The sequence below is a fragment of the Aspergillus multicolor genome (assembly GCF_047715735.1).
Source record: "Aspergillus multicolor strain CBS 133.54 unplaced genomic scaffold BDW74scaffold_3, whole genome shotgun sequence".
In the NCBI taxonomy this organism is placed as follows: Eukaryota; Fungi; Ascomycota; class Eurotiomycetes; order Eurotiales; family Aspergillaceae; genus Aspergillus; species Aspergillus multicolor.
In genome coordinates, this window is record NW_027395954.1 from 1,828,912 (window position 1) to 1,840,009 (window position 11,098).

General features: G+C 52.8%; 5 protein-coding genes across 5 annotated transcripts; 3 read left to right on the top strand and 2 right to left on the bottom strand.

Moving 5' to 3' along the window:
* Nucleotides 1–251: 251 nt before the first annotated feature.
* On the top strand, nucleotides 252–2,239 carry BDW74DRAFT_80767 (uncharacterized protein). The gene is made up of 5 exons (XM_073733791.1): nucleotides 252–445; nucleotides 549–709; nucleotides 774–837; nucleotides 894–1,287; nucleotides 1,337–2,239. The coding sequence occupies exons 1-5, from the start codon at nucleotides 296–298 to the stop codon at nucleotides 2,149–2,151; spliced, it is 1,584 nt and encodes a 527-aa protein (XP_073588131.1). The 5' UTR covers nucleotides 252–295; the 3' UTR covers nucleotides 2,152–2,239.
* Nucleotides 2,240–2,326: 87 nt separating this feature from the next.
* On the bottom strand, nucleotides 2,327–5,159 carry BDW74DRAFT_165875 (uncharacterized protein; the record flags this gene model as incomplete). Its single annotated transcript, XM_073726473.1, has 3 exons — nucleotides 2,327–4,052; nucleotides 4,334–4,562; nucleotides 4,616–5,159. 3 exons carry the CDS (start codon nucleotides 5,157–5,159, stop codon nucleotides 2,327–2,329), a joined length of 2,499 nt encoding a protein of 832 aa, XP_073588132.1.
* A 746-nt stretch (nucleotides 5,160–5,905) lies between these two features.
* Nucleotides 5,906–7,792, top strand: cpa1 (carbamoyl-phosphate synthase (glutamine-hydrolyzing) CPA1). The gene is made up of 2 exons (XM_073733792.1): nucleotides 5,906–5,990; nucleotides 6,047–7,792. Exon 2 carries the CDS (start codon nucleotides 6,176–6,178, stop codon nucleotides 7,538–7,540), a length of 1,365 nt encoding a protein of 454 aa, XP_073588133.1. The 5' UTR covers nucleotides 5,906–5,990; nucleotides 6,047–6,175; the 3' UTR covers nucleotides 7,541–7,792.
* On the bottom strand, nucleotides 7,770–9,397 carry BDW74DRAFT_174614 (putative GTP binding protein (Gtp1); the record flags this gene model as incomplete). Its single annotated transcript, XM_073728074.1, has 10 exons — nucleotides 7,770–7,977; nucleotides 8,035–8,199; nucleotides 8,271–8,328; nucleotides 8,388–8,533; nucleotides 8,587–8,696; nucleotides 8,758–9,076; nucleotides 9,129–9,153; nucleotides 9,204–9,218; nucleotides 9,279–9,307; nucleotides 9,369–9,397. The coding sequence occupies 10 exons, from the start codon at nucleotides 9,395–9,397 to the stop codon at nucleotides 7,770–7,772; spliced, it is 1,104 nt and encodes a 367-aa protein (XP_073588134.1).
* Nucleotides 9,398–9,700: 303 nt separating this feature from the next.
* On the top strand, nucleotides 9,701–11,032 carry cwc2 (active spliceosome conformation promoter CWC2; the record flags this gene model as incomplete). The annotated part of the gene is made up of 2 exons (XM_073728075.1): nucleotides 9,701–10,144; nucleotides 10,217–11,032. The coding sequence occupies 2 exons, from the start codon at nucleotides 9,701–9,703 to the stop codon at nucleotides 11,030–11,032; spliced, it is 1,260 nt and encodes a 419-aa protein (XP_073588135.1).
* Between the last annotated feature and the right edge of the window lie 66 nt (nucleotides 11,033–11,098).

The following is an 11,098-nucleotide window of genomic DNA, read 5'->3' on the forward strand; positions in this document are numbered from 1 at the left end:
CCGTAGACTCGAGTGTCCCAGAACATGTTTCCGAGGATCAAAAATGACGTCCATAATTGGGATCCAGCGTAGAAAATGGTTCGAAGTTGAGTAAAGTTATTGGTGTTTGTGGAATGACAGCAAAACCATGCCGATCCCAAATAAAAGCGGCAGCGCATCGGGCCGAATTCGGAAAGAAGCTTCAAGCCCAAGCGGAGGTCGGGGTAGCAGAGCATCGGACGAAGTGCGTACACCATCCTCAATCAATCAATTACCACCCTCCTCATACCAAAACCTATCTTGAGCAGATACAACAATGCGCCTGCGAATAACCTTCATCCAGAAACCCTCCGCCCCCTTCCACCCCTCGCAAACGACCCTCACCCGCGACGCCCTATCCGTCCAATCTCTCGACGCAGCCCGCGAGGAACGCGTGACATTTAGCTTTGACGAGCTGCCTAGTGAGGTGCGCAGCCTACCATGCCATGTCATTCCTTTTCCTTCGGCGGTCTCGCGTCGTCAAATTGGCTACCTGCTGGGTTGCGAGCTAATGTACGGAATGTACACAGCTCTGGCAGGTCCTCCGACGATGTCACCAGCTCCATATCCGGTGGGCTAGCGAGAAGGGGTATGAGGCTGTTTCGCCGTTCTCGAGTCGGATAAGCCCCGGGTTACATGTATACTATTCACCGGTTGATGCTGGGAAGGCGAAGAGGGATATTGAGGGGAGGTGAGTGGGCCTCAATCAGCCGAAGGCGTCGCAGGGCATACATATGCTAATGCAATCTGGGCAGAGAGCCGCTGTGCACCTTGCTGAGCAAGGTATTCGATGACGGGTTGCGATGTGAGAGTCCCGAGGTATGGATCGCTGGCTGAGTTAAGTGCCTGATAGACACTGACGCCATGTTGTCAAGACATCGTTCATCACGCCCCCAATTCTCTCTACACGCTTCGCTTCGACGGCCGCATACCAATTTCATGAGTTACTACCGTCTCTCGAAAACCTGGTCACATACATCCAACACAAGTTTTGTCCGACAAAAGACGAGAAATGTCCACAACGGGCGGCGTCAATACTGTCTGCCGATGCTGTGGATATCAACTATGATAGTATATCGCATGCGCTTACACTGAGCGGGTACTGGTCAGAAGCTCCGGGCGGACAGGGATGGACGGAGATAATTGCGAAGCATGACGGCGGGACAGATAAAGTGGAGATTGGACTTTTGGGCGCCGAGCAGGCGAGTGAACCAGAAGAGATAAAGATGGGTGGGCTGTTGGCCGTTGTTGGGGAGGATGAGGAATTGAGTATGCTCTCAAATATCTCCCACGAGCTGTGTGACTGATCCGTTATTAGAACCTACGCTATTCTCGTTCCCATCGCGACACCATCCTCTCGCTGAAGATGCAGTGTACTCGGTCTCGTTCCCGACTCCGACCGGTATGCATCCTACCATGACCATTTCAATCTCTCGGGAAGCTCTCAATGAGCCTCCGGGACGCCCGCATGTGACATGCGCACTGCATGCCTACCTCACCCTGCCATCGACACTATTTGGCGATAAATATCAACTTTCAACCACCGACCCATTGTTCCTCAAGTCTCATAATCTGGCCGCTCTGCGTGCAGTGGCGGGTGAGACGGACCTCGAAGCGCCAGACTGGTTTGTATCCCGCTGGGGTTCGAACTGGTTACTTGAACTAGCCAGTCCGTCGGAACCGGACCATGTCGCGGAAGACTGGAACGTCACAGTCCCCCTACACCTGCGATATCTGCCTCCGTCAGAATCAGGATATAGCCCCGCACTCGTGCCCTGGCCTGTCGTTTTCTGGGCATGTACTGCAGAAGACGGCACGAAAATGGGGATGAACCCCTTCGATCGAGTAAACCTGGGATGGGAGGGATTATTCGGTCCTCGGACCATGTTCTATCAGCTACACCCTTCGCCTACTCGTGAAGACGGTGCTCTTGTGGAAGAACTGGATGTTCCCGTCCTGACACTAAAGGGAAAAGGCGGTATTTTCGGAGGCCAGGCCATTGAACTAGGCACAGTTGCTGTCATTTCTCTTGGCTTCCTGTGGGTGCTGTGGAGATTGGGCTTGGTAGCGCGATCATCCGGAATCAGAGCCCAGCCTCAACGGGGCGCTGACAAGCGGAATAAAGCTGAATAGAAGCCTCCGCGACTCGGCATGTCGTGACTTGAGCGTTTGGTGCTCGGTGTAATACCTTAGATTCGCGATAGACAACATAGCATTGTCACCCAGAGACACGGTAACCCGGCGTTAAACATCTTGGTGTTCATTGAAAGATGATGAGAAGTTGAGGTAAAGACCGTGCTGTGTAGCATCATACCAGCTCCATATCGAAGTCCCGTAGACTGGGTATATCAACCAAAATGTCGCTCAGCCAGGAGAACCCTGGGTAATCCATTAGGGTGTGATCCGACTGCACAGCAGACTCTCGGATGGGCGTGTCCGTGGGAACAGACACAGACGGATTGAACTGCAAGACATCCCGAAGTATCTGAATGTCTTCCTCTTTTCGTCGCTGGTGCATCATAATCATCAGGTAAGCCGTGGTGTAGGCTTCACGCATGACCTCCGTGTCATAAGCGGAAGCAACCTCGTGCAGCACATGCATAGAATCGCGCAGCATCGCCAGCGAGGCGCGATTATCGATGGCTAATAGCGTGCATACAACTTGGAAGGGTACATTCGCAATCTGGTGCCAGGGCGAGTTGACTGTAACAAGCTCGGAGACGGCTTTTAGGCCCTTGCCAGAAAGCGCGAGGACGCGGTCCAGAAGGTCTCCGGTGATGGTGGAATTGAGGGCGCGCAGGCGACGATAGATACAGAGCATTAGGTTGCATTGTACGAGGATGAGATGAGGCTGGGTGTAGACGATGTCAAGGACATCGGTTAGTGCGATTTCGAGATTTGAGACGTCCTGTGCTTCGTTTGGGTCCAGACTTTCGGAGACCGGGAGGAGATTGAAGATGTCTGTTGTTATTACTGGGTCGGCCGTGAAGCCAGGGGTAGAATTAAGTTGCCGTGGGCTTGGTGGAAGGGAGGTTGCGCCTTGCAGGACGACGCGAGAGCGGCCGAGTTCAAAGGATATCCAGACGTTGAGATGGCGGGCCATTGCAAACAGACGTCGACGGGTTTCTGGGTTGCAGGATTCACTTGGTGATGCTATATCGAGCGCTGTGTTGGATGAGGGCTCAATGTGCATGCCTGTTGCCTCAATGAGGTGCATAAGAGAGCAGCTTGCCATCCAGGCAGCATGCGCCGTGGCCGTCATGCGAAGATATGCGACTCGTAACACCCAGCCCGTCACCGTCTCAACAGGAGAGAGTGGCTCCGACTGCAGGCTCTGCTCAAGAATCGACCGAGCGGACTCAACGAGCTGCAGTTCCGTTGGCGTTGCTTGTCGACGGGAGAATAAGTATCCAAAGGCTGCAACGCCACAGAGTACCGCATCATAAGGTCCAAAGCCCAGTGACTCGGTCGTGGCCGGCAGCCATCGTCTACTTATCTGACGCAGCAATGTCTCTCGATCAATAAAGGGATAGCACGGATCCACCCTCTCAAAGAAAACGTTGGCCAGGGTTCGCATCTCGTCCCGGTTGATGATCTCCACCACGGGCCGTGACTTGACAGACGCCAGGGCTTGCGCCCACTCGGGTGTTGGATAGCGTGCTCCAACATTCCAGCCAAAGAGATGTAGCTTTGGAGCACCAGCCACGTCATTCTTTGGATTGAGACGTCTAGCAAATGCTGCGCCCGAGTTTGCCTCGAGAGCTTTCAGCAGGAGTCCGGCCAAAGCGGCCGGGTTTGTCTGCTGGTCTTGTTCCTGCCTTTTTGTCGCGATATCATTCTGGACTGTTGCTGGACTCAGTAGTGAGCTCCCCATGGACTGCGAGTGGAAATGTCGAATGTCTTTTTTCTTGCGCGAGAGTAAATCATAGTGACAAGCAGTACCTGACTGCACACAAGTAGTGCAAGGCGAGTCCCCCGAACATTTGCGTTTTCTTGCCTGACATGATTTACATGCCACCCTTGATCGTTTCCGACTCTGTTCCGCCATGGTTGGCGACTCCTCTCTCCAAACCTCGAGGGTAGGGCAGGATACAAAAGAAAAGCAACATGGATGGAAAGTGGTCTAAGCACGTCACGTGTGGAGGCCCATCTACCCAATCAGGAAGGCGCTGCCGAGGCCCGGGCTCCTTCCATTTCATTATCAACCTGAACATCCTTTTCTGCTTCAATTGATGTATTCAAGATTTTATATCTCCACATGTCGAGCCTAATCTTACACCCGATATTTGGTCTCTCAGTTTATAGGTCATCATACCGCCGCCCACCGGGACGATGCATCAGCTTCTTCAACTCATCCAAGTCCGGCATCCCAGCAGGTCCAGGCATATATTGCGGATTATCCCGATACGAGGTTCCGTTTGTCCACAGCTCGTTCCTCCTCAGAGCATCGGTGACTGAGCCCTGATCGATATATGTCCTAGCCTCCACCATCTGTCCCTCGTGCCATCGCGTCACCCAAACATTGACCACGTCGAAGTTATCACCTAGCCAGGGTCAGCTTCAGCATATGGGCAAATTCAAAGTGGCCGTTTGGTACCTGTATTAAGCAGCCCTTTGAACTGGATCTCCTGGACTGACCACCGGCTGTTGCACCCGCCATGGATCGCTTGTGGATGTACCTCGAATTTCTCCGCATGCTCCGAGAAGCATACTGAGACTCTTCGGAGCGCATTCACATAGAAGTGAAGCAGATCGTAATAATGACCCGCAACCGGGTGGTGGCCCATGACGTGGAAGTCGACGTCCTTGTGGACATACGTGAAGAGCTTGCCCATGTCCTTTTCGAGCACCTTGAACACGTCGTATATGTACATCTGACTCACGTACTTGCAGTCGGTGGAGGGGTTTTCAAACCGAAACCCTTCTCTTTTGGGGTCTGGAGGGTTGTCAACAACTCCGTCGCCATTGCATCGACCGTCTGGATCGACGATTCCCGAGCCATCGCAGCCAGGACCTTCAAGGGGTTGTTGAAACTGTATGGCGGGTTGGTAGCTTGTCCAGAAAGGTAAGACGGCGTAGCTGAGGGTGCTGATGTATACAACGCAGGCCAAAGTAGCCTGCAACTGATATTTCCAGATCATTGGCGTCAATCCGGATCAAAGACCTGGGTGCCATGAAAAAGGAGGTCTTTGTGAAAGATTGTACCAGGTTGGTTCGTTATATACATGGCGTTTGGTGCTCCTAGCTCTTCAAGGAATATCCCGACAGCATTGTGCAACCGAAAAACATGTTTGACCAACCAAAACACCCCGGAGCCGTAGAAAAGAACCGAGAGGCGGCGAGCCTTCGTCTCTCTAGTCGAGCATCCCAGTCATCTCAAAGGAGTTGTAGAAGAACTTGCGGACTGGAGTAGACCGGCTGTGATGTCACAATTAACAGCCTCTTGGGCACAGGAAATGTTGCCCACCAGGATCCTTCGATGTCTCCGGTTCTTCGAGGTGGGAGTTGGCCCTTTAGTATACTTTGAGATCGTCTCAGTAACTAGTCCGTCGTTCAATAAGCTTGACGCTATTCTTACCCGGATCTGAACCAAGGCATCCCGAGTCCCGACGACCGGTTTCAACAAAGCAATCGCAAGAAACTATTTGCAGGGCTCCGATAACGCTTTGATAGAAGAGACAATCCAGTCCCTGTGATTGGTGGACAGCGCAGCCGGTCCCCACTCCGACGAGTCGGTGTAGTCATTCAGAGGCCCACAGCCCAGAGCCGGCCCGACTGCAAAATCCTTTTAAGCCAGTCCCCTCCAGATCTTGACCGTCTTCTTCCCCCAAATCTTGAGAACCACCACGCACAGTCAAATCCACATGTCCTTCTAAACAACGTCCAACTCAAATCACCTTTCATATCAGTTTATAACTGGTAGCAAGAAAATCGCGTTCATGCCATCGGCACCTTCCACCTTCACATCTCAGGTATGCTCGTGACTCCTTTCCCATGACGGACTCCAACAGGGTCATTATGGTGCAAGAGGCCAATTGCGCTAATCTCTTCCAGGATTACATCTCGGATCACCTCTGGAAAGCCTCCGGTAACTTTTGAAAAGCCCTTGACCAACCGTCGATAAATACTTCCCTACAAAACCTCCACTATTCTTAAAATGATGTTCAGCCGACTCTTCAAGGCAGTCCCCGCCAGGGCTCCAGCCTTCTCTTCTCCCTTGCCTATCTACCAGGCACGTACCATGGCTACTGTTCGCAACGCGAGGCCTATGGAGCGAGCAACCTTCACGATCCGAGATGGTCCTATCTTCCACGGAAAGTCCTTCGGAGCCCGTACCAACATCTCCGGAGAGGCCGTCTTCACGACCTCTCTGGTTGGATACCCCGAATCCTTGACTGACCCCTCCTACCGGGGCCAGATCCTGGTTTTCACCCAGCCGTTGATTGGTAACTACGGTGTTCCCTCTACCGAGAGGGACCCGCACGGTCTTCTCAAGTACTTCGAGTCGCCCAACCTCCAGGCCGCCGGTGTGGTTGTGGCCGACGTTGCGGAGCAGTACTCTCACTGGACCGCTGTTCAAAGTCTCGGCGAGTGGTGCGCCCGTGAGGGTGTTCCTGCCATCTCTGGTGTCGACACCCGTCAGATTGTCACCTACCTCCGTGAGCAGGGTTCCTCCCTTGCTCGTATCACTGTCGGTGAGGAGTACGATGCCGACCAGGATGAGGCCTTCACCGACCCCGAGCAGATTCACCTTGTTCGTCAGGTCAGCACCAAGTCGCCTTTTCACGTCAGCGCTGCCGACCCTCAGTGCCACGTTGCCGTCCTTGACTGCGGTGTCAAGGAGAACATCTTGCGCAGCCTCGTCAGCCGCGGAGCTAGCATCACCGTGTTTCCCTTCGACTACCCCATTCACAAGGTCGCTCACCACTTTGACGGTGTCTTCATCTCCAACGGCCCCGGTGACCCCACCCACTGCCAGGACACCACCTACCACCTCCGCCGCCTGATGGAGACCTCTCAGGTCCCCATCTTCGGTATCTGCTTGGGTCACCAGCTTCTGGCCCTTGCTGCTGGTGCTCGTACTGTCAAGCTCAAGTACGGTAACCGTGCTCACAACATCCCGGCTCTTGACCTCACCACTGGTCGCTGCCACATCACCAGTCAGAACCACGGTTACGCTGTGGATGCGTCTACCCTGCCTTCTGACTGGAAGCCTTACTTTGTGAACTTGAACGACTCCTCTAACGAGGGTATGATCCACAAGTCTCGCCCCATCTTCAGCACCCAGTTCCACCCCGAGGCTAAGGGTGGTCCTCTTGACTCCTCTTACCTCTTCGATATCTACATCGAGAGTGTCAAGAAGTACAAGCACAGCCAGTTGGCTTTCCACCCCAGCCGGGAGACCGCCCCCAGTCCTCTCTTGGTTGACTTGCTTCCCAAGGAGCGTGTTGGTGTTGCCCCTACTATCGGCATGCAGAACGTTGCTGCTGCTGCTGCTGCCGCTGCCGCCGCTGCTGCTTAGTCGGTGAACCTGGGAATTGTTCATATGGAGTCTGGTCTTGGCTTGGGTCTGATTTGGTTTATTGTTTGGGCACATTCTCTGTTCTAGTTCTTATATCCCCTAAATTGAACATATTTTTTTTATATTATCTTTGATGCATCCGTAGAAAGACTGGTATTTCTTAGTAGCCTTTGCTTCTTGTAATTAAACGCCGTAGCTTTGTATTTTGATTAGCAGCTCATTCCATCATTTACTTAGCAACAATCGAAACCACATCCTCATCAGCAACAACATGGCTCAACCCCACCCGCTGGGGAACATGCCTCGCACTCGCACCCCAAACCAACGCATACTTAAACGTCTCCTTCAGCGTCCGATGAATCTGATCGCAAACATCCTCGATTGTCGAATCCCTCCGGACAATCAGTGCCTCGCTAAAGTCCGGCTCGATGCCCTTTCTGCAACCAATATTAGCACCTCTGCAGCGGGAAACGGTCAGGAATAAGGCAACGCACCGTTTCGTATATACACGCATCAAGCGCAGTTCTTTCCAGATTCGGTCGACGACGTCTTGCACGGCGAGGTCGAGCTCGCAGCTCATGACGGCTGTGTGGGGTTCGCGCGCGAGTTGGTCGAGGAACTCGATGCTTACGCTGTCGACCTTGTTGTAGACGTAGAGGCTGTGGGCTTGTTAGTTTTATCTTGTACCTAGACACAACTTGGAAACGTGAATAGTATAGGCTATACGTACCAAGGGATGTATTTTCTGTGGTCCTTCATGATCACGTCGATGAAGTCGTCGATTGTAGCTACGTGGATTGTTAGTATTGAAAGGCGATCTTGATGGGGGGGAAGACAGCAAACATACCGTATTCGTCTCGGACTAAGACCTCGCAGTTGAGCATCTTGTAGTCTCGGAGAACGTTGTAGATCATCTTCTCATCGAGGTATTTGGGTGGTGTCTGGAAGGTGATCTTCATGCCTCCTGCTTTCTTCGCCTTAAGGTAGATGTTCCTGGTCTGTTAGTGAAATTCATGTCAAGTTGGACAACGGCGTGGTATTCCTACGGTGGCTCCTTGTTAAGTCGGATACCAACAGCATCCAATTCCGCCTCGAGGAGAGCCCGCTGCTCAGCTTTCTTAGTGGCATCGAGCACCATCAATATCAGATCACTTGTCTGTCCGGATCCCAATTAGCCCACTGCACTCGTTCAAGGCGCAGATAGCGCAAATACACACCTTAGCAGCAGAAATAACCTGTCGCCCTCGCCCCTTACCCTCAGAGGCACCCTCGATAATACCGGGAAGATCCAGAATCTGAATCTCAGCACCCCCATACTCTAACACACCGGGGATGGCAGTAAGAGTGGTGAATGAGTAAGCGGCAGCCTCACTCTTCGTCTTGGTGATCTTGCTCAGGAACGTCGATTTACCGACGGACGGGAATCCGACTAGAGCTACACGCGCATCACCGCTCTTACTGACGTCGAAGCCTGCGCCGCCGCCTCCAGAGCCGCCTGTGGGTTCAAGCAGTTGTGCTCTTAACCGGGCGAGTTTTCTATAGAGCAGGTCAATTAGAGGACCTGGAGAGTGGGATAGCCGAGACTTACCCTTTGAGAAGACCAAGATGGTATTCTTATTCCTATTAGTTTAGTGCTTTCTACTACTTTGAGTGATGCCCGCACCTGTGGCCTTGTTCTCTATTATCATTGTTAGTTGCGGGGTTACTTTGAGATGGAAGTAGATTATGAGGAACTTACTCTGCGTCCTGCGCATCTCATCCTCAATCCTGTAGTGGTGGCAACCGCATCAGCGACCTATTCGTATATAAGGTCTTTCCGAGCACATACTCTTTGATCTTTTCCGTAATGTTCACCATATTGCCGGTTGAGGAGCCCCGCGGACTCTGATATCGAACTTAGAAGAGCCGTATACACCAGATATCAAGGTCTCGAGATTCCAAGAGACCAAGGAGCAGCTTAGAGAGCAAGCAACACCGTAATACACAGCAAAATCGACTCTCCGGGATCAGTATGCTTCAATATTGTCGGCGGAGCCTCCGCAGCTTCAAATTCGTCGCGATGCCAAGCCCCATTGAGAGCTTATGTAATCACCTGTCTATCTGAAATTCCCGCCATCTTTCAGACACCACTCACTCACTCACTACAATTAACACCCAGTCATGGCAGACACAGTTGAAATCGATACCCCGCCGGCCGTGGCCGCAGCTACAGCTCCAGTCGACACAATCCTCCAAGACGGACAGGGAGAAGAGCAACATGAAACAACACCAAATGACGACAACGCGCTGGTCCAGCAAAACTCCGAGACCGCGGTGACAACCACCGATGCGGACGGCACGCAGAAGAAAACGAAGAAGATTATCCGACGGAAAAAGCGTCCTGCACGGCCGCAGGTCGATCCGGCGACGCTGAAGTCCGAGCCGCCTCCGCAGACCGGAACGGTCTTCAACATTTGGTATAATAAGTGGTCTGGCGGCGATCGCGAGGACAAGTACCTTTCGAAACATGCGGCGCCATCGCGGTGCAATATTGCGAAGGATAGTGGATATACGCGTGCGGATAAAGTGACGGGTTCTTATTTCTGTTTGTTCTTTGCTCGCGGAGTACGTCTTTCTCTTCATATCTACAGTACTAAGCTTGTGTAGGACGAAGCTTGCTAACAGATTCATCAACAGGTCTGTCCGAAAGGGCACGAATGCGAATACCTCCACCGCCTCCCTACACTCCACGACCTCTTCAACCCGAACGTCGACTGCTTCGGCCGCGACAAACACAGCGACTACCGCGACGACATGGGCGGAGTCGGCTCCTTCATGCGCCAGAATCGCACGCTGTACGTTGGCCGGATCCACGTCACAGATGATATTGAAGAAGTCGTTGCGCGGCACTTCGCAGAATGGGGCCAGATTGACCGGACTAGAGTTCTTACGTCGCGCGGCGTCGCGTTCGTCACGTACACCAATGAAGCGAACGCGCAATTCGCGAAGGAGGCAATGGCGCATCAGAGCTTAGATCATAACGAAATCCTGAATGTGCGGTGGGCGACGGTTGACCCGAATCCATTGGCGCAGAAGCGCGAGGCGAGGAGGTTGGAGGAACAGGCCGCTGAAGCTGTAAGGAGGGCGTTACCCGCGGAGTTTGTAGCGGAGCTCGAAGGGAGGGATCCGGAGGCGCGGAAGAGGAAGAAGATTGAAGGGAGCTATGGGTTGCAGGGATATGAACCTCCAGATGAGGTGTGGTTTGCTCGGACGAAGGAGTTGGATGGTCCCGGGGATGAGCCTGCACAGCTTGAGGCCCCCGAGCAACAGCTCATGATTGAGGGTGGAAACTTCTCAGCGCCACAGACGGAAGCTGAATCAGGTGGTGGTATCTTCTCAAGCTCCACTGTCACTGCGTTGCGAGGATTGAGTGGTGGTAATGTGACGACAAAACAAACGCCGCAGGCTTCAGGGCCTCTGGTGGCGTACGGAAGTGATGATGACAGTGATTGATCTCTATTATCTTGCATTACTTCTTATTAATTTATATGTATAATATCAGAGATACCTGACACCGTC